The following is a 22,438-nucleotide window of genomic DNA, read 5'->3' as shown; positions in this document are numbered from 1 at the left end:
CAAGAGCCTTCAGGACTAAATTCAACAGTCACATGTCCCTTTACTTTTCACTATGTAAGACTAAGAAACAATATGGTTGTACACTTTTTTTTTTTTAACTAGCAAGTTGTTGGTTTTTTTTCCTTCATTATTGAACTTACAGCTCTATCCCATGTTCAATTATTTCCTTTTGTTGTTTGATGACTTCAAATTGCTCAGGGTCATCTGGGACAGCAGTCTGGGTACCAACACTCCCAACTCCTGATGATACAGTGGAGTCCAAGGAACTGACACTACTTCGTCTCCCTCCACTGTCAAGGCATTTTCCTTCAGCTATTTCCTGTTCAGATGGTTTATATGTACCTATTTATAAACATGAAGAGACTTAAGTCATCCTGTTCAGTAAAAACTCAGTAAGTTAGAAAACCTTCTACTAAATTTTATAAGCCAAAATCCTAATTCTAGCAGGTTTACTTTTTGCCAGACTATACTACACAAATATGCTATACAGATGCATTTCTAAAGTATTTCAACAAAAGGAAAAAAAAACATCATTATCTCTAAAGATCTTTCACTTGAATCTAGGAGCTGCAAGATATGTCACATTCATGTTCTACGTAAGCCAGTTTTTACAGTGTCAGTGATGGCCTGGCTAAGTTTTAAAACAGACCCTGGTTATTCAAATCAGACATTTGGAGGGTCAGCTACTGAAACAGTAGCTGTAGTTTCAGTACACAGTATACAGTACTGAATAACCCTTTATAAAATACATATCAAAATGAACTGTCATGTAAAAACCTGGCATCCACACTAGTGAATAACTTCTGAACTATAAGGAAACACAGGAACAAGCTTACTTAACAAATTAGGAAAACAATATATAAGGAAACATATAAGGAAAACAATCTTACCCAAGCTTGTCTGATGGTTGGGGTTCACATAAAGGTCTTTGCTCCATTCTACCATACATTTTAAAATAGAAACCAAACATTCAAGCCCTTTTTTCCTCAGGCTTAATTCCTAGAAATATCCAACAAGAAAACACAATACACCTGTAGCCACAAATGTTTAGGATGCATTACATCACACCACTTAAATCTTAGTAAGTTCATCAACTATGATGATACCAAGTACAGTTCTGTCCCTTGACAATTCATGTTGGACACATCCAGGCCTAAAGCAACCATAACTACACTGATGCCACATTCCAGCAGCTTTAAGTGTTGGATCTATTCACAGCTGATAAGTACAACCAAAAGGTAATATACCTCAATTCTTAAATGCAATTTAAATGTATGAATGATTATGAACATCCACAAGTTTCTACAGCATCAGAGCTCTCCACAAAAACAAGTGTCTCACTACTTTAACTGTACAGTAAGCCAGCTCATCCAAACACTGACTCTAAGGTCTTTTGATATTACTTTCATTCCTGGTCAGAGGAACACGTGATTAAGGAAGGCTCATTTGTTGGCCCACCAAGGGGGAGAGGATCAAAAGAGCACTGAACAAGTTCAGTGTCACGATGTAGACACACCGTAAAACCAAGTAAATTAATCACACTTCTTCATTATCCAGCTTAGAAACTTATCTAATACAGCTAACTAACAAAAAATAAGTAATACCAGTGGGTTATGGACAACATAAACTACAGAAAGTATCAATAACCTAGAGACATAATGGTACCTCAGCTTCAAAGCTGTTATACTTACCTGCAAAGGTGTCATTCCCAATTCATGCCCACTTCGTCCCTGTGCGATTTTGGACAAATCATTTACAAGGCGTTCAAATATATTAGCAGCATTTAAATCACAGTCATAGTTAACGTAAATATCCACTACACACTGGGCATCTTGAAAATAAATGAAAGTGCAAGCATTAGAGTTCTGTGCAACAGCATTTTTAAAAGGAAATACTCAGAGCAGGCAGAGGGTTTTAATACACACATTTAACTCAAGCATTAAGGGATCAAATTCTTTTTTCCCCCAAAGAACTTAAACATTAAATGTGGCATTTTTCTAGAAAATAATTTTCCTCCGCTGCTAGAGGAAGCATCTGCTTACTCAACAATATAAATACCTGCACAAATTCTAGTTAAAGTTTGAATCACCATCCATTTGTGCTCAAATGAGCTTGAAGAAGTCTCTAAAATATTCAAGAAGATCTCTTTGAAGAACACCTGTAAAATACATGAGGAAAAGGACTTGATCTGAAACTTGTTAGAACTATGTCAAACATACAAACTCATTTCTACTCAATTTTTCTTGAAAAATATCATCTCATGTACAGAAGAACTCAAATACAGAATCAACTAATCAGTATATTATGCAAACAAAACTAAGACGTTAAGTTGCCATTGAATTTTTATCATTGAAGTATCCTTGTTTGAGAATTAGAGCAACAGAAAAATGGCAAAACTTTCTCACCTCGATCTGCATTTTTAAATGAGTCTTAAAATTAGAGAGAAGTGTGAGAAAGATGGCAAGAGAGAGCTCAAACACATCAGGAACAGATGAGACTCCATTTTTAGACAACGCTACACAAAGGTATTGCTTGATTGCATTGATGAACATTTCATGTGTCCTGAAGACTGGGCCAGCATTCTGTAGCACTGAGAGAAGAAGCTGGAGAGACACTATCTTAGAACGCAATTCATGGGATCTAGAAAAAAGAATCAACATAGAAAATAAAGATTTACTATATCTCTGAATACAAACTTGTGTGTGGAAATCTTTCAAGTACTACATTTTAAAGACATGAATCTAGGACTGAAATTTGCTTCATCAAGCTAACTGAAATAAGGACCTGAGTGATAAATTTTGAATACCCACTTTAGCATACAGCAACTACTTATCTGCACCCCCTCTCCAAAAGCTACCAGGAGAGAACAGGATAATTAATACAGTTTCATTACTTAGGATCTGGTGGTCCATCACCAAGTGGTTTCATGGAGAGCTTGCACAGTGACCTGAACACAAGGAAGGCATCCTTTTGCAGAACATGAGAAAATTTGGCAGCAGCTTGATGGCCAGATATATCTGCTTCCTAAAGAGTAAGAAATAAAATATTGGATACTCAGTGAGACAAAGGAATAAAGCAATTAAGAAAGATTCTACAGCTCTTCTAAGAATTAGCTAATGATTTGCTAAGACGTAAATGAAACCTAAACTGGAATCAAGTGATCCGGACCGCCTCTCTCTCCTCCCACCAATACTAAACTACAAGTAACAATCAATTTTAGAACATTCATTTTCAGCATCTACTGAAATTGAATTTGCTGCTTCCTTTTTGAATCTAAGCAGGACACATACATTAAGTCTTCTGCTCCTTCTCTCCTCAAAATCCCACTGTATTAATTGGCGTGAAAATTTTCCTCCTTTCCTATGCATACACAGTCATCCAGTGAAGTTATTTACCAGATTATCAGTAGAGGAAACAGACTGTCCATCATCTGGAATTCCATTTGTTTGTACATTTTCACTACTAGAGCCAGAAAGAACAGTATCTGCAGTCTCTACTGCAGGTAGAGCCTTAGCCATTTCTGTTACCTGCTTCTCTTCAGCTACTAAAGGGGAGAAAGAAAAATACAACTGAATTTTTTTTCAATCCATGACATTTGTGAAGTTCTACAATTGACTGGCACAGAAGCAGCAATAGTAAGCTAGAAGATTTTTCAGCTACAAACGAAAGAATTCAGTAGGACAATAAAAGACCTTTCCGTATTGCCTTAGTATGTGTTCTTTACAGGTACTTAGTAACAATAGTAAGAAAGATTCTGTGCTTTTATAATTACAGGAATAAAAATTTTACAATAAACATGCATCTACTTTATTTCTGAAGATTTGCTACCTTTCACAGCTGACTCAACCACATCTTCCAAGATGCCTTTAACCATTTCCTTTCCTCCATCAGTTGTTTCCTCTGATGAAACAGAGAGATAATTTTGAATTTTGTACTTTTGTTTAGTAAGAAGACAAAGGAAAAAGGGGACAGAGGCAGAAAGGTTAGAGGTAGTAAATTTTTCTCAAATATTTTCCATTTAAAGCCTTTTCAAAGAAGTCATATGAAAATATTCATTCAAGTTATTTTCATAATTTATTTCCAAGCACTTACATTTTTAATGTAGCATCTTTGTCCTTTGTATTTATCAAGTGTTATGATTTTTTCCCTTTTGGAATACCTTACTTTTCTATTTTGATACAGTATATGCATATGATAACATTTTCATAATACACATTTTTACCACAAGACCTCAATTATCTTAAATTAACTCTATACTTCAGGCATACCATGATTATTTTCTCCTCTCCTTCCTTTCTGTCAAACTAACCATGTTAAGTTCCAGTATAATTCTATATACTGGAACCACATATATTTTCAGAATAATTCTAGGACAAAAGTAAGCCTTTCTTCAATATCTAATAATGCCCTGTATATGCTGAAGAGCTACCAAGAAGATGCAAATGTTATTTGAGCCAATAGCCCCAATCTTTCTCCCAACAGTAGTGTAAGAAAGCATTTTGCAATAGAAATACAACTGAAAGCAATTCTTGTTCACCTGATGCTGAAGGAACCAAATCCTGCTCTGACTTCACATTTCCGTATCCTGTCCTCTCAGGCTCACCATTAGTTAATTCCACACTTACAGGAGCAGTACATTTGCCTTCCTGATGGAGGTGCTTTAACTGACCCATCTTTGGAGATCTGGTCCCTGCTTGAATTGCAGGAGACTGGGATTTTTGCTGATTTGTTTTTCCCACTTCTCTGGATTCTTGTACCTTGAGAAAACATTGTGAAAAAAGTTACGTAAGGCAGAAAACATAAGGGAAAATAAATATCTATGATAGCTGATGTTCCCTTGAGAATTCACATACTTATGAGAAACAACAAAACACATTGCTTGGCTGCTCCAATGACAAAGCCCTGCCTTAGCTCAGCCATTGCAGTGTGAAGCTTATTTTAGAAGCATCGCACCATTTGTACAAAGCTGTTCATCAGAAAGTGAAGTGGTAAAACTAAAAGTTGTTATCAGCAACAAGCTTCCTATTTTATTCTTAATCAAACTGTACACTACACTATGCTTCACTGTAGAATGACAGCTGTTTTAAATTACAAATCAACAGATATTTAACTACAATGGACACACACAAGAGTATTCTATTGGTTTGTCAAGCCTAAATATTTGAGATGAGCAAAAGCAATAGGTACATACAGATTGATTTTCCATCCGTGTGAAAATGACATTTAACATCTGTGTAAGGGTAGCTTTGGCAGTTGTCTGATTAATAAGATTTTTACTGGCCAGATAGATGTTGTAGCAGGTTCTAACAGTCTGGAGAACTGTTCCTTCATGAATTTCTATATACGGAGACGTTACTGCAGTGAGGAGAGCCTGAAAAATTCCATGAAACAATAGATCTGAATTCAGTAACATATCTAATGCTGCAAGAAATGGAGAAACTGGATCCTAAATGGAATTTCACCACTATTTTTTCAGTTACAAAAATCAATGATAGAAAAATTGTGTAATTAAAATCACACAATCACAAACTGTATCAAATAAAATACCTTAATTATCTGCAGTTGTACTCCTTCATCTGTTTGAGGACCCTGAAAGCAATTGCAAATTGTGTCAACTATCCGATCAATCAGGCGTTTCCCAGGAGCTCCACTGTCTGGGGCATTGCCAGTGATATGTCCATATGCAATAAGTTTCTAGGTAAAAAGAACACAAGTTAGTTCTGTAATTCTGTGATTTAGACAACCATTTACTTTTAAGTAAAATACAGTTGAGTATGCCATAAAATGGGGGTTTCAGTAAGCTACCTCGCTTTAACAGTTTCAACACAGAAATTTAACACCTTCAATAGCCTAGTTAGCAAATACTTGTGCAGTTCATATACAAGATTTAATAGGTAACACACATTTCTGTGCCACTACTGCAATTAGACAAAATTTATTCGGCCTTTGCCTTTGAACCTTCTCACAACTGAAAGGTTCAAAGTAGCATGATGAAGCTAAGTCACATTTGGTTTTTCTCTAAGTACTGAGAGAGGCACAAGATAACAATTCTGGAGCCTGATCTCCCAGCACATCAGAACTACAAAGGACACTGTAGTAAATATTCTTTTTAAAGCAACTCAGATTAAAAATCTTTAAAGAACAACGTAAAAATCCATGAGCTTCAATGAATGATTGTTCCACTGTAAAACAACACCACACATGAATTTCTTGCTCTTGCAAGATGAGCTTCCAGCCAAATCTGATGATAATATACTTTGCAGTTTATGCATTTAAACATCCACAGCACAGCTGTATGTTTTCAGGATAATAATACTTCTCTCTAAGAATGCCAACAGCATACAAAATTTTAAGTGCATGTTATTCCATTCCACCCTCTCTGAGTTTTAAACTTACCTGTAAACAATCCAGTGAAGTACTGACAATGCGTGGTGACTTTGACTGGCAGGCCAGCTCAAAGGGAAGGAAGTACTTATCAGCTTCAATGAAGTTTGCTTTTGGTGGAGCAACAGTGCCTTCTCTAGGTCAGAGGAGAAGAGTTGTTTATTTTTCTAAACGAATTATCACAGCAAACTACCCATCCTCCTTTTTCACATTTAAAGCTAAATGGTACACAGACGCATACAAAGATAATGCCGGATTCTCTTATGCATACTTTCTTTAAAAAGTTTGATTTTCTTTAAAGTCACACATGAAAAATGTAAGGTTGTTTTTGTTTTGCATCTGACCTTTTCTACATATTCTCATTACCTGAAATACTAGAGAACAACTTAGTGATAAAACTAAGCCATTCTGAATTACATAAACAGAGCCTGTATGAAGTACACTAAGAAAAAAAAAAAAAGTATTTTTGGAGCTCATTTCAAAATCATAGCACAGTGCTGGAACAGTGTTTTAATACTTTATGTTAACAATTAAATTACATCGGTATTCTTGATCTACGTAATTAAGATCATATGCTATCAAATTGAAAATTGTAAGCAGCAGCAGGTATCCTAGTAGGCTATATTAAGCCCAGTAACAGGAAACGAAAATCTAACACCTGTTAGAAGTTCTGCAATTATTTCATAGTGAAATTCAGAAGGCAGTTATGGTTTGAATACCCAGAGCCACAGACACTGTGTAAGTGGGAGATATGGGCCACATCATGTTTTTGGCATAAAGGTATTCACAAGCACTCACAAGTTCACTGCAGTGACTTAGGTGTACTTTCACATTTCCATTACAAATTATTCAGTTTGCTGTTTTCTTGCATAGCCTACAACAACTAATAATTTACCTTTGTTTTTCCAGTTCTGTCTTTATTTCATCTGGAAGAAAGAAAAAATTCAAAAATTTTAACACCCAACATAATTGATTGACAACAACATAAATATGGAAACTATAATAACATAACAAAGCAGTTCCAAACCTAAGTCTTACATCTGAGCTACTCCTTTTCTGTAACATCCTCAGTCTGACATCACTGACACCACTTATGGGGAGGCATAGCTCTTAACTTCTACATTCGAAAATTATTCTTCCCCAAATATTCTTAAGAAGGCATTTTTAAAAAATGTATATACAATATACTTGTTCAGTGAAAATAAAATAGAGAGCTTAGGTTTGGAGAAGTTTTAAACCACTACATAATCCATTAGTCCAACATGAGACCTTCCCATTAAGTCCCATGCTGGTTAGCTGACACCAACTGAATAAACAAAGTCTCACTCAGAGAACAAATATGAAACAGATACTGTCATCCTGCCAGTAGTTGTTTCTTCGTCATGAACTTAACTCTTTGGGGGACCTTTCAAGAAGATGAAATACAGGGGGAAAAAAAATGCTCCTCATTTCTATTACAAACACTACTAAATCCTTCATTACCTATTATGGCTTTAAGAATTTCTAAGGTATCATCACAATGTACAGAGGACTGCACTGCACCAAACACAGCATAAGTACAAACTGTGAACACTGACACACAGACCAAGCAGCACACACAGCAAGGGTGCACAGTTACAGTCACTTGTAGCACCACGTGGGATCCTGCATCCAGCACATCCAACTTCATGCCCCTGCAAGTTACCATACCCACATAAATTGTTTCAACTGCAAAGTTGTCAGAAAAGGATCATTCTCTGGAAGCACCACTCTTTTAGAATGGACGTGCAGAGTTCAAATGACTTCAGTGCTGCCCATGAACCTCAGTCATTTATTTCATCTTAGAAGCGTTTATTTCTCAAGACAGTACATTAAGAACTGCAACAGATGGATGTTATCAGTTTGAACAAAGTGCACAAAGAACATCCCTTGCAGAGTATACCCATCTTTTAGCATTACCATCCTGTTCTACAGAGGAAGTGGAAGCAAAGTGCCAAGGAAACTTCAAGTTGTGACACAACACATCTGGGTCAGGGACTTTCTACTGGTGCCATACTCTCTCCATTAATGAAGGCCACCACGGACAGAAGGCAGCAGTACGATATCCATTAGCAACAGATAATGCAAGAACTGAGGGAATATTATCCACCCTATATTTGATGGAACAGCAAAACTGAAGAGTCACAGATTCAGAATGGGTCATGGCTCTGTTCAGAAGCCCACCAATTTCTAACCAAGTCAACCATACCAACAACTTGCCTAAAAAAGAAAAGGTATTCACTAGTGCTTCTGGAGCAAAACTAACAAACCAGCACTTACACTTCTACCTATCTGTCACCACTTGGCTCACAAGCTACAAGCACTGCAAACACTTAAGCCAGGTTTGTTCATGCTTACCCCTGCCACCAAACTAGGTTCATATTTGCTCATTGAAAGTCCCATGTCTGGTTTGTCCCTCCTGCTCACACTGCTGCAGCAGGTATCAGATCAGTTACACACAAAGTAAGAAATGAACGTCACTGCTGTGCGCAGCCATAAAGTCAGCAGCAGCAGCAGCTGCTATCTCGTGCTGGGAAGACGAAGCTCACAACCCTCAGAGCAGGAGCCATGCAGGAACTGCCAGACCACCAGCTCAGCAGTGAAGCTCACACCAAACACTTCAGGATCTGATCACTGCATGCCTGTGGTTACCAGGTACAAGTCTGTAATTCCCAAGCGCTAAGCAGATAAGGTTTAATCACTGGGTCTTTGATTGTACCTGGTTCTGCAGTGATAACAATAGTTTCCCTAATATCATGTTTATGCAAATGAATGGAACTTCCTGCAATTAAAGTTTTAAAGCGGTCAGGAAAGACAAAAACAGCATCTTTTTCATAAAGAAATCAAGTATTATTTAACCAAAACTTGGAATTTTACTGAATGTAAGATAAAGCTTAGTCCACTTACTCAAATATTTCACTAGTCTCATATTTTTTCTTTTTTTAAAAAAATGGAAATGCTACTTGTACACCTGTCTCTTGGTAGGACTCTCCAGGGACATTTGGTTTTCTTACCAAGTTTTCGTTAAGAAAAGCACATCTCAATTACAGTTAGAATCCAGACCAGTGATCTTTCAGCCGAAACCGAAACCTGTTCAGCATCAGCTAGTCTGGTCAGCCTATCACCCAAAATTTAGGTCAGCTCATGTAGATCAGCTGTGGCATCCTCCTTCCTGTAGGCGCTCAGCTGCTGGCAGAAACAAAGCTGAAGGTCACAGGCTCTGTCTTCACTGTCATGCAGTCTGGTGGGAGGCCAGCAAGGAAGGCTTGCTGGGAGAAATGCTTGGGGTGGGGTTGAGATGATTTTGTTTTTCTCCAAAGTAAAAATTTCTCAACTTCACCTTATTTGTAAAAAAATAACAACAATACTAATAAAAAACAAGTTACAGTAGAAATATTAAGCAGTGAGACCCACCCAAGAAAACATCATTTCATAAAATTTAATACTCCACATGAAAACAGGTTTCACTGTTAGGATCTGCAGCTGAGAATAACGCAAGTGCTCAATTCCACATTCAGGGAGTAACCAAGCTATATGTATTGAGATTCTTTGGCGGGGAAGAAGAAACAACAGAAGGATTTTTCTTCCTTTCAAATAAGTCACCTTCATCATATACTGATGCAAAGCATCATAGCTAATAGGTTTTAAGTGTAAATTTCATGAAGATTTTAGCCATAAGAAAACATGACCTAGACCCATCCTCGTATTTTTTATATTGTAAAACCTTCACTGACATTTATATTAAATCTTTCTATAAGAAAAAAGAAGAGTCATGTTCCATATTAAAGCAGTGATAATTTCATTTTTCAAAATCTTCCATATATTTAAGAAACAAATTTAGCAAGCAAATTTAAAAAAAAATCACCCACATTTTTTTTTATATAAAGGACTTTCCAAAGCACCATAAAAATGTCTGCATCACAACAATATTTCAATAAAAAATGTTGGCAAAAAAGAATAAGTCTGACAAGGAAAACAAGTTACAAGCATGCTGCTGATTGCATCAAGATTGTTTGGAAACATCCACGTTTCCAGTGCTCATTTGGTGGTCTGACCACCAAAAGTGAATGAAACACCAACTGTAGCCTAACTGAATTCTGTTACGCCGAGAGCCGCCAAGGCAGACCAGGCACAGCCAGCTTCCAGCAAGTGCTGCACACTTCTGTCCCACGCAGGAGTACGGGCACAGCCAAGTCACTTCCCCAGTTCCAGCACAGCCTGACCACAGATCAGCTTGTGGCCATCACAGGACAAGGCTGACCCTCACCTGGTGGTTCTGCTCTCAGAGCTGCCTGCTGCTTTCAATTCAGAAGGCACCAGCATGCACCCATCCACTCAGTCAGAAACATCTCTGACTCCACACCCTATAAGTGCTGCCCACTCAGTGCAGCCTTCCAACATTCCTTCAGCCAGCACAACAGGAGTAACAAGCAAGGTCCTGCAGCCTTCTCTTACTGAGCTTCTTGCCACAATGAAAGCAGCACCAGGCACAGGCAGAAAGGAACTCCAGTAACAGATGGATGGTTTAAGTCTGCTTATATTGAACAGCATGTATTAAAACAAAGGACATAGTTTCCTGCCTGCAGTTAGCTGTATCCTACCTTAACAGTCATGTTCATCACAGTGGAAGTAAACCAGGTCCTGTGCAGCAAATGGCATCACTGGTCTCCCCACAAGGACAAGAGCAATGTCCTTCCATGGCGGCTCAGGACACCAGAGAGCAATGCCAACACAAACATGGAACAGTCCAAACTGCTTTTTTTTCCATTCCATTTTGTGTGAAGTCCACTTCATTGCCTAATTCCAGGTTGCCTTAGATTTAAAACAGCTACAGCAACAGCTCAACAAACTGATTCTGGCCAACTACAGAAAATCCTTTAGAGGAGGCTGCACAGTGAAACAAGATCTTCTTGCTTCAGCCCAGCACTGAGTTGGAGATAGCCAAGAAGTTTTACTAAACCATCATTTATACCAAGAGATGACTTAAATACACACAGATCCCTAAGTGAAGGCATGGATTAAGAGATTTTTTTTTTTTAAAGCTTATTAACAAACTAACTAAATACTGTTGCGTACAAAGTTCCAAGACACACACACAGCAGTACCTAGGCAATCAAAGGTCACAGAACCAGGCTGGCTGCATAGCACGTCATTAAAAACGGTCCTAATGGGGTAATACAAATAGTTTGAGAGACCCAGGGACACAATTAGCATTTCACCCACATGAACTGCTGCGATGTGATATGCGCCGCGTTCCACTGTAAACCTGTCAGGATACAGAGTGTTTCACTATGCTTACCAAGAATCACATACACCCATAGCGCCACAGAAGTGCTTATTAGGCAACTATTTATATGCTGGCTGTTGAAAACCAGCTGGAAAAAAAAAAATATTACCACATTCTAGAACAGAGCAGAACAGTTCCTCTGTTTAGAAGTTCATTTCTCTCCACCTCTCCTGGGATTTACTGGCACTAAGGATACAGGATACAACTATTACACCTACTGACGAGGCAAGAGACTGCATGAAGGAATCCATTCAAACTCTGCTTACTCAACGTCTGTATGCTTCACAAGGGGGGTAGAGAGAGAAAAAAAAAAAAGTAAAAAACAACTGAGAACTGGTTTTGTTACCGATCCCACTTTCAAGGACACATCTATCACTGCTTTGGGCCAACAGTGCAAGCTAACAAGCCTGGTACAGTTTAGGAGTAAATAAGCACTGCTTTCACCCTGCTCATATTTATAACCCATTTGAGCCATGGTACTTCTCATTTCCATACAGTCACAAAGATATTTTGCAGTCCAAAACTGTAAACTACTGGTTCAGTAAGAAAAAAAAAAGAATTATTGGAAATAGAAGAAAAGTGCAACACTAGTTTGAAGTTAACTACCACCTAGATTTCCTTATATAAGAATGGCAGCAACTGTCAGTGGTAATTTCTCAGCAGTGAAGCACATTTATAGGGACCATCATTCCCACAGCTGGAAATGCATTCCTCTGTCTCACCAAACAGAAATTTAAAGCATGTGTAATTAACGTAAACACTACTCCAGTAATATTACAGCAGAAACTGTAGAAATAGTTGCAGGTTAATTTAATTAGGTAGCTCCAAAATGCACCAGTTTCTCCCTATTTGTGATAAGAACTTACTTATGAATCATGTCCATGCTTTACAGTTTATAAAAGGTATAATACAACAATGCTCCATTAAGGAGAATATTGTACACGTAAGACAGCACAATAAGTTTAGAGAGAGCTAGAAAGGGATTACTTTAAATATGACATGGGGCAGGGCAGAAAGAACAACAGCTGACACAGTGACCAGGTTCCTAAAGTGAATCCAATCTGAGGGAAACAAAGTTATTTGTACCCTGATTTAATTCTCAGAGACTAACATGATTTTATTATTACTGGAAGGATTGAAGCTTCTTTCTTGAATAACAGTCTGTGTAAATTAAGAAGTCTGGTCTGATTTCTGTAACATTCTACCTACACTCCTGACTACATTTACTACAGTAAAGGGCTTGATAACTAAGCTAACACTTTTAAAATTAAGCTCACAGGTTTTATTTTATAAGCTTAATTAAACTTATGTAAACTTAAGTAAATCTGATTTGAGTAAAAAGGAGCTTACTCCATATAAAATCAAGTTTGAAGAATTTAACACAAATAAAAAGAACTATATCCATGTTGTCAACTGAAGATGAGGCAACATTTACCAACATTATAGAAATCCTTTAGCACAGTAATCAAAGCACTGCTACAGCAGGCGAGTTGGCTAACAGAAGGTTATCTACTCTTGCTAACCCCTGTGTTAGTCCAATGAAGAACATGGACTTTTTTTTTCCCCTCCAGCAGGATTAGAAAAATGTACATCTATCTTCACAGAATTAACAGACCTCAAATGTACCGTACTTAAGACACAAAGGTCAAACAGTTATAATCCAAAAGGCCAATGCTAATAGGTGACTACTGCATCCTCCCAGAATCGCAATCTTAGATGTGCTAGTAAACTAAGACTTTCATTAGCAATCTTTTAGGAAAGTTCCCTTTCTTACTCTCTAAGTGGATTTTACATTGCAGAAAAACAGGCTCCCAGGCAAGTAAAAGGTTTGGGGGGATACTGAAGAAGTCAGAAAGGGAAAGTAAATAGGGAAAGTCATTTCAATTGCTCACAGTGTTGCAGCCTCGCACTTCTACCTTTCCCTAGATATACGATCATTGCAGTCAGCTACAGATTTCTTCAAAGTAAGAGCTGCAAGTAGGAAACAGAATGACAATCTTTCAAGCTTTCTTCTACAATACATTTGACAAGACTCTACTTACTCACACGTTCAGCTTATCTCTCAGTTTTCTGCAAAAACACACTCAAAGGAAAAAGCAATCCATACCACAAGAGATGTCACCTCTGTAAGATAAGAAAGGCCACCAAGAACTGCACCTGTGAGAGCCGCGCTGCTTCACCTACTGTCTTCCCTCCGCAACACAGCATATGCTTTAGCAGAACTTTAGCAGATACACCTACATTACAAAAGGATGGATTTGTAGCTGCAGATTTTAGAACCAGGCTGCCAAGTTCACAAGACGTGTTTCAGTTCTGCAGGACACCACAGCCTGCCTGGGGCCGCATCACAGAGTTTCCTCCAGTCCAGCCACGAGCTGGAGAAAAACTATCAGAACCCATGAGATCAAAGGAGTCTGGAAGCGAGGGTCCCCACACAGCTCGTTTCCTATTTGAAAAGCTTGTCATTAATTTTCTCGAAAGCAATCCTAACGCGGCACACCCAAGCCCTTCTGTTCCACATCGAAGCCAGAAGCGAGCAGAGCAGACAGCAGCCAGGGCTGTCCCTCCGCACCAAAGGAGCACTTCCCCCATTTTCCCTCCCTTCCCCGGCCTGCCGGCTCTCGGCCCACGGACCCCCCGCCGCAGCTCCCCGCTGTGACACCGCCCCCAGCCCGGCGCTGCCTCGCTCCGGGTCCGGCACGCAGCGCCGCGCAGGCCGGCGGCTCCCAGTCCGGCGGGTCGGCCCGGCCGGACTCACCCAGCGCCACCTGGCAGGCTCTCCGCAGCTGCCCGTGCGGGGGCCGCTTCGCCTCCTTCTCGGCCAAGATCTTCTCCAGGGCCCTCGACACGAACATGCTCTTGGTGCGGGCGTCCTGCTCGCGGGCCGGGGGCTGCATGGCGGGGCCGGGAGCGCTCAAAGCCCATCACCCGGAAGAACCGCGCCTCCTTCAGCGGCCGCCACGGCGCCGCTGCCACGGCGCCGCCATGTTGGCACCGTCACGTGACTCGGGCCGGCTCCCCGCCTTCCCGCCGCGGCCTCCGACCCCTGCGCGGCGCTGGCGGCAGCGGGCGGAGCGGTTCGTGACGTCGGTCCGGTCGTCGTTTGGTTCGAAGAATCGCTAGAAATTAAATTTCAAGTTCCACAAATTCAGTCTTCATGGCCAATTGTTTCTTCTTATGCTCAGCTGTTTCTGTTCTCCTTACCCACTGACCCGTGGTCAGATGCTGTACACCCGAAAGGAGCAGTGTTACCCATGGAAATAATCTGAACATTCTCTCACTCGGCGCCTTCCTTCAGAAACTTGCAGCCATCGCAGGCTGATATGGCATTTCTCAAAGGGCTTAACCAAATTAAGGCAGCAATATCTAAGAAAATAGGCACATTAGGTTGTTTGGGCTGTGGCTGTATTTCCTTATTCCCTCAAGACGAGTTCATACCCTTTGAAAGTCATTAATAGACCCTTGGTGCCAAGTTGTCAAGGTGTGCAAATTTTAACCTAAAAAACACTAACAAAGAGTCCAAACACAAGCACCTGTTCAGAACATCAGTCTTATTTCCCCTGCTGTGCCTGGAGCTGTTTAAGGCCAGGTTGGACGGAGCCCTGGGCGGCCTGGTCTAATGTTAGATATGGTGGTTGGTGGCCCTGCCCGCAGCAGGGGGTTGGAGCTTGAGCATCCTTGAGGTCCCTTCCAACCCAAGTCATTCTATAATTCTATGATTCTTTGATTCTGTTTTACGTGGATGTCAGGCATGTGCCGTGAGATCACTGTGCTGCCAGCGGTTTACGTGGACTTGCATGGAGCTGAGGACTTCACCTGCATGAGTGGATGAGTGGTATGAGCTAGAGCGTGGGAAATCAGATGTTAGAATGAGAGCAGACTAGAAGTGCCCCCACCTGAAAACAATTTTTAAGGTAACTATCTAAAGATATGGGTTTTCCTAGGAAATTAGCAGTTCTGGCATGGCTGTGATATGAGCACAAATTCATGGCTCATCACTGAATCACAAATAGCTAGGGTGGAACTGCCTCAGAGACCTGCTGGTTATATCACATCTCTTGCCAATAATAGTATGTTCAGCCTCCTCTGGTATCAGTGAATGTACCATGTAATAAATGAGGCACAGTGTTGGAAGGTTAAAGTCCTTGTGTGAGCTGAAGCTGTCATTAGGCAACTGACTTGAACTTTTCTCTACATTGATTAAAATAAATTTAGAATGGATCACTATTCTGAGTCAGAATCACTGAAATGCAGGGCTGGGAAGGACTTCAGAGGTCATTTAGTACATCTCCAAGCACCTAAACAGAACACTATGTCTTCTTGAAATGCTCTAATCAAAGAGATTTAACAGCATTTCACTTTGTTGTCTTCAATATGTCACTGACTACCCAATTGGGAAATTCTTCCTAATATCTGATCTGAATGTTAACTGCTATCCATTAGAAAATGGAAAGCCTCTATACCGTGGTGACAGAATATCAGAAAAACTGAGACCAGAGGAAGGGAAAGGGTAATGGTAAGGGAAAGGGAAAGGGAAAGGGAAAGGGAAAGGGAAAGGGAAAGGGAAAGGGAAAAGAGAAGGGGAAAGGGAAAAGAGAAGGGAAAAGGAAAGGGAAAGGGAAAAGGGAAGGGGAAGGGAAAGGAGAAGGAGAGGGGGAGGGGGGGAGGGGGAGGGGGAGGGGGAGGGGAAGGGGGAGGGGGAAGGAAGGGGCGAGAAGAGAAGAGAAGAGAAGAGGAGAGGAGAGGAGAGGAGAGGAGAGGAGAGGAGAGGAGAGGAGAGGAGAGGAGAGGAGAGGAGAGGAGAGGAGAGGAGAGGAGAGGAGAGGAGAGGAGAGGAGAGGAGAGGAGAGAGAGAAGAGAAGAGAAGAGAAGAGAAGAGAGAGAGAGAAGAGAAGAGAAGAGAAGAGAAGAGAAGAGAAGAGAAGAGAAGAGAAGAGAAGAGAAGAGAAGAGAAGAGTTTTGGATTTTTGAATTTCTTCTGTCTCATTTAATTCAGCACATCCAAAATAAGAAAAGGTTTAATAAGTCTCCCTAATAATGTCTGTCTATTAGAAAAGGAAAGATGGAGAAGTAGTACACAAAAAAGAAAGTACAGGAACGTTTGTCACAGAGTCAAGTACTGACAATGAGAGCTCAGAAGTCAAAAGACAAACTGCTTGTGCTTGCACTCAAGAGCAGTGTCTGCAGTCCCACTATAGAATATGCCTTGGAGAACGTGAAGGCCTTGCATTAGGGCCAAGTTAGAAAGGAGTGTATGGATGATGAAATCAGTAGTCACACTGCAATGAAAAATATTCAGATAAGGAAGGTGACAGACAATGTTATAGTGTCCACTAGTTTGTTACTTTAAGTAGCAATGGTAAGGCAAGTAAGAAGAGCTCAAAGAGCTATCAGTTTTACCATAACAAGACAAAACGTGAGGTTATTAGAATTAGAAAAGGAGCCCAAGAGATAAGGGCTAGTTATTCAAAAAGTGGGGGCTTTCATTCTCAGTTGTGCTAAATGCTGTTACAATTATCTACATTCTTGCAGAATTGGTTCTTTTTATACTTTAAACTCCTAGAATTTGGGAGAGTAGACAGTAACAACACCAGTAAATGTATAAAATTTATGAAGATATTTCATCTCTGGCATTTAGCTTGTTGCATGGGACAGGAGTTGGAAAAGAATCATATACCTTATTTCTCATTGGGAAACCCACCCAGAAATATTTTAATATCCCCAAACCAAAGGAGTCTTGGAGTATGACATAGCATGTAACACCAACGAGGAACCAAAATGAAAATAAATAGATTTACCTTTCTCAGACAAGTGAATCAGCCTAAAATGCAGATGGACTTTTGGGAATGACAAATAAGCCCATAGTCACTCATAGAAACTAACTACAGGGCTTTTACCCGTTTCAGTTTTTCAAGCTGATCCAGTGGCTTCAGGAATTGCCGTCAGCTCACAACATCTGTGCCTATAGTCAATGACTTCTACCAGAAGTTCAAAATGTACTTGGATCTCAGTAACTTCAGGTGCTGTGGCATGTTCAGTGCATTCCAAGTGCAAGGATACCAGTAACTGTCCATCAACTGGCAGTAAATAGTGCTGGTAGCATGATGTCATGCAAGGAGGAAAAGGTTTATATGAGAAGCGGTGAATGTCAGGATAGCTTATTTCCTGGCCAGCAGCATTAAACTGATATCCTGGAGTTCAAATTTCTGCAGTTCTACAGTATTGATCTATTTCACTTGGCTGAAGCTAGCTGTATGTCTTATGTAGGATTCTGCTTAGCGCTGTATAGACTTCTAATATTTGTTGAATGCTGCCGATATATTACATACCCACATGTTAGTATCTTATGATTCTCTCTTTAAGTTGATAATTTTGAAATACACTTACAAGCAAAAAAGTGACTGCAAAAAGAGTGCCCTAAGAACTGCCTGCATTTGCTGTTGTTGGCTGATCCTTCTTTCACTTACGTTAGTTTAAATCAAGGGTAATTCTGCTCTTTTCAGTGAAATTACAGTGATACAGAAGTGACATAACTGAAAAGCCCTCAATCTTTTTTGAGGGATGCTGAGTTACTTATTGACACAAAAAAGCTATAATTACTGTCAGCATTTGCAGAAGTAATTAACTAATTAATTAACTAGCAGAAGCTCTTAGTGTATTGTCAGCCAAAGTATCTGTTCTGATTTTAGGACCCTTACTGTGGATCAGTTTTTGTCAGAAAAGCAAAATTTATACTGGCTAGTTTTTAGCTAATGGATTGAAGAGACAAGAGTAAATATTAGATTTCAGCTACAATGAGTTCTTTGACTGTTAGTGGCATGTGAAGTACATAAAGCTGGTGAATGCTAGATCTGCTATTTAAAGTTTGAGTTATAGGTAGGCTCAAGTTTGAGACTCACTGAGGTTAAAAATGACTAGCTATATGGGGCTGTTCTGAGAAACACATGCACATACTGGGAAAGAGTTGGGATCTATTTAGTTTTCAGATGACTTCCAAGTCCTCTTATGATTTACAAGAGAATCACTGCTATGATTAGGATTAGAATTTTCAATTGTTAGGATTGAAATTCACTGGGGCTGTTGCTAGGCCTGTTTTATGTAGACAAATTTGCATTAGTTAGGACAGATATCATCAGGGGCTACAAATAAATGTTTGTAAGGCTGAAAGTGGTTGCTTACCTCAAGTTAACAGGAGAATCAGGATTAGCTGTAGGGTTAGGAAGAAGGCTGAGCTTTGGGTTATATATAATTCCCTAGGGTAGGTTAGGCTAAGGTTTATATTAGGCTTCCAGGTTCACAGTAGCACTCATAGCATCAAGCTCACCAACTATGTTAATCTTTGGAGGTGATAAAGACCGTAATGTAGCATTAAAATGACAGTAAAGGTAGAAATGTGGAGTCACCATCAGAGGTGAATTAAATTTGGGCATGAGTCCAAAAGAAGTGGATACATTCAGTTTACAGTAGAATCTAATCGGATAATGCAGACCGTGCTGAGTTTTAGAGGGGGTTGGAGATGGATTTTCTCTTTAAGATTAGCATAACAGTAAAAGTTCAGACCTGGATCATTGTTAGGGGTAGGATTCTGAGTCTCCTAGGCATACAAGTAATTGTTCAGAGAGGTACTTAAAAAGCAGACATTTATGGACATTTACTCTTGATGCCATCAGTCACTGATAAAGAATTGTGTTTACGGTTGCTGTAGATTACTAGCAGAGAGCTAACAATGCAATTAGAATTGTAGCTTGGATTAGGATTAGGTAACAGATTTGTAGGGAAGATGAGCTAAGATCAGTCTTTCATTTGTTGAGGTAAAAGAAGAGATGTATGGAAAAATATTTTAGTTTTGGGGAGAAGGAGGACTGCTTGCTTAGAGTTTTCAATGAGGAAGACTAAGAAAAAACAGTTCCATGCACGACATACTACATGGAGAGCTGGCACCAGTTAGGTGGCAGCCGCCTGGGGGCTAAGAGTCTCAGGGTTCTGGGAGTAAAGTGCTGCAAAGTAGTGGCATCTGGGTTTCTCAATTGTTTTCTTTTTGACAGCCTTACGCTGTTCTGTTCCCAGAGAGCAAAATCATCACAGTGTGGTGGTTCTGACTTAATGGTGTTGCATCACAAAGCAGTGGTCAGCCTAAGCAGAATGAGAGCCCTTTTTGATATCTGTGTTTATCATTTGCAATTAAATGCCTTAGTCCTCCTATCTCAGAGCAGTGGCAACTCGTCTGCTTTGCGTTTTTAAAAAGCAGCTCTTCTACAACAACGCCTTCTTGAAGACAGATTGTCCCCACCTGCTCCAAGAGGGCAAGGCCGGAGCTGGCCTGAAAAGGAGAGCCCCAGCGGCGCCTTCCGTGGAGCAGATGTGAAGGGGAGCGGCCCCAAAAGCAGCCCTGAGGCTCAGCCTGCGTTGGGTGGCTGCTGCCGGGCAGGACAGGCCCCGTCTGCAGCAGCTCCAGAGGAGGACAGGCAGCAGCAGCACGGTGGGCTCTGCGCTCCCCAAGCGCCGTGCCAAAGCCCCTCCCTGGGTCGCTGGTGGCCCTGCGGCCTCACGTGCAGCTGCCACACGGCCGGGCTGTGCCGCAGCGGCAGGCAGAGCCCTGCTCAGCCCTCTGCCCCCCTGGTGCGTGCTGCCACGCAGTCACAGAGCTGGGGCTCGCAGGGCTCTGGAAGTCAACGGTTTCACCAGCCGACCTCTTCCTCGTTCCCCGTCCCTGTCTTGCGCTGGGATTCCGGGCTTAGGGTTTACCCTTCAGAAAGAAAGAGACGCAACAACTGCTCATTTTAGGGTGCATGAAAGGGTTTATTGACAGCGCCCAGATCCCCCCGCGCCCTCGCTGTGGCAGGAGGGCCATCCCGGCGCCGTCCTCGTAGCCTCTCCCCGGCGTGCGCTTTCCGTCCCCGTGCGGTTCGTTGTTCCCGGCCGAGGTCGGGCCGCCCGCTCACAAGCGAGGCCCATCGTTGCGCCGCGCGTGCTCCCCGGCGCCCATCTGCCGCTCCCGCGCCACCCGCCTCAGCCATTCGCGGTCCTCGTCCTCCCGCGGCGGTTCCTCAAAGCGGCTGCGCTGGTTGAGCTCCCCGTGCCACGAGGAGCTGCGCACCAGCCGGCGGGGGGACCTGGAGCGGCTGCGCGGCGGGCTCCGTGCTGGGACGCTGCGGGACCTCCGGGCAGATGTTGTCTCCCGCCGCTCCCTGGTGCGCTGCAGCCTTCCCTGGGGCCGGCGGGTCGGGGGACAAGCCGAGGGGCGCCAATCAAGGCACTGCTTGCCGAAGATTCTCTGTCGGCACAGGGGGCAGCTGGGGCTGTTGGCGGTCCACTGCTGGATGCAAACCCTGCAGAAGATGTGCCTGCAGGGCAGAGCGCGGACCGTGTCCACTATCTGGTCCAGGCAGATGGGGCACCGCTCCTCGCGGGCCTCCACCGGCCAGACCCACGCCTTGCGCCTCCGGCTGGGAGCCGCCTCCTGGCTCATGGCTGCGGCTGCCCTGGCGCTGTGGGGCTCCAAGGATGGATTTGGAGCCCCAAGGATGATGGATTTGCTGGAGGCTGCCTCTTGCGGAGCAGTCGGCAGCCTCTGCGCCTCCACTCGCAAATCACTCGCAAGACTGCTGTCTCACGCACTGGCAAGGTCTCAGTGTCTCGTGCTCCCAAAGGAAGACGCTCACACCTCGAGAGTCGCCAGCAAGACTCAACGCAGGCTGGGCCCGCTGGCTATTTGTAGGCAGCCGGCGCACTGTGAGGTCACGGGCTGACTGTGACTCTGCGATGCCGTCACCAAGTGCGCACATAGGTGGAGCTTTGCTGTCCGGTTGCCGTGGCGTTCCTATTGTTGGCATTTGCCTGCCCGAGTCCACCCAAGGACTTTCAATGGGACATTTTCACAAGCGGTGACAAATAAACGGTTGACTGAAGCAACCAATGGAATGGATTTGGTGTTGCCATTGATCAGTGCTGTAGCTGTGACCGTGCTGGTGTTTGATAGCGGTGCTAGCAAAGTGAATGCTATCCTGGGTATTCTTCACCAAGAAGTGAAGGGGCAGTGCTTAGCGAGAAGGGATCCCTGTCTTGGTGGGGAAGGAGCAGCGCAGCTTCTCTGTTTCTCTTGTCTCCTTCCTTAATCTCTCTCCCTGCCCCTCCTCTGCACCCTCCAGGACTTTCCCTTACATCCTAACCTAATCCGTTCCCTTTTGGGGTGACTTTTAACATGTGTTGGGTGGAGAGTCGTGAACGTCAGTCGTGTGTTTGTAGCATGTGCCTAGCGGAGGGTGTTATCCTACTCAGGGTATGAACTTTAATATTACCCTCAGCCTCCTCCATGTCAGTTGTGAGTCATCAGTTCTCCTGTCTTATTTGTTGGTCGGTTGGGGGTGAGTGTTTTAATTCCTCTCCCTTTTCTGGCCAATGTATTTGTAGAAGGAAGCCTTTGTTAGTCTTCATGTCCCTTGCCAAAGCCGCCTCCAAGTGTGCTTTGGAGAGCGTTGGTGGCCAATGGGCTTTTCTGCAGGGCTGCTTTCCGGCTGGTCACTCCTCACGTGCCCTGGTGCCTCGGGTCGTTCCTCCCCGAGGGCAGGACTTTGCACTTCCCCTTGGTGCAATCCTGGAGATTCCCCTCAAGCCGTTTCTCCAGCCCGCCCGGATCCCTCTGGATGGCTGCACGGCCTTCTGCTGCGTCAGCCGCTCCTCCCAGTTTGGGATCCTGCGCGGCCTTGTGAGGGTACGCTGTGTTCCGTCACCCAGATGGTTCTTGAGGCT

At 42.3% G+C, this 22,438-nt stretch overlaps 2 protein-coding genes across 2 annotated transcripts in view; one reads left to right on the top strand and one right to left on the bottom strand.

Moving 5' to 3' along the window:
- Positions 1–14,731, bottom strand: part of ARFGEF2 (ARF guanine nucleotide exchange factor 2) — a 35,321-nt gene extending 20,590 nt beyond the window's left edge. The window contains exons 1-14 of the mRNA XM_085241514.1: positions 14,448–14,731; positions 7,280–7,310; positions 6,397–6,520; positions 5,548–5,694; positions 5,192–5,371; positions 4,538–4,757; positions 3,829–3,900; positions 3,396–3,544; positions 2,894–3,024; positions 2,406–2,640; positions 2,059–2,158; positions 1,692–1,831; positions 891–999; positions 141–342 (exon numbers count right to left, since the gene is read on the bottom strand). Coding sequence (XP_085097640.1) covers positions 141–342; positions 891–999; positions 1,692–1,831; positions 2,059–2,158; positions 2,406–2,640; positions 2,894–3,024; positions 3,396–3,544; positions 3,829–3,900; positions 4,538–4,757; positions 5,192–5,371; positions 5,548–5,694; positions 6,397–6,520; positions 7,280–7,310; positions 14,448–14,586 — 1,979 coding nt within the window. The 5' untranslated portion in view covers positions 14,587–14,731. The remainder of the gene's footprint in view (positions 1–140; positions 343–890; positions 1,000–1,691; positions 1,832–2,058; positions 2,159–2,405; positions 2,641–2,893; positions 3,025–3,395; positions 3,545–3,828; positions 3,901–4,537; positions 4,758–5,191; positions 5,372–5,547; positions 5,695–6,396; positions 6,521–7,279; positions 7,311–14,447) is intronic.
- Positions 14,585–21,648, top strand: LOC146542964 (uncharacterized). Its single transcript, XM_085241855.1, is given in 4 exon segments — positions 14,585–14,795; positions 20,506–20,597; positions 20,599–21,290; positions 21,292–21,648. Coding segments are annotated over 4 exon segments (1,281 nt in total). The 3' UTR covers positions 21,578–21,648.
- Positions 21,649–22,438: the final 790 nt, after the last annotated feature.

Source organism: Meleagris gallopavo, chromosome 22 (genome assembly GCF_905368555.1).
Source record: "Meleagris gallopavo chromosome 22, MGAL_WU_HG_1.1, whole genome shotgun sequence".
Classification (NCBI taxonomy): domain Eukaryota; kingdom Metazoa; phylum Chordata; class Aves; order Galliformes; family Phasianidae; genus Meleagris; species Meleagris gallopavo.
The sequence above is the reverse complement of the archived record's forward strand: the minus strand, read 5'-3'. Positions and strand labels throughout refer to the sequence as shown.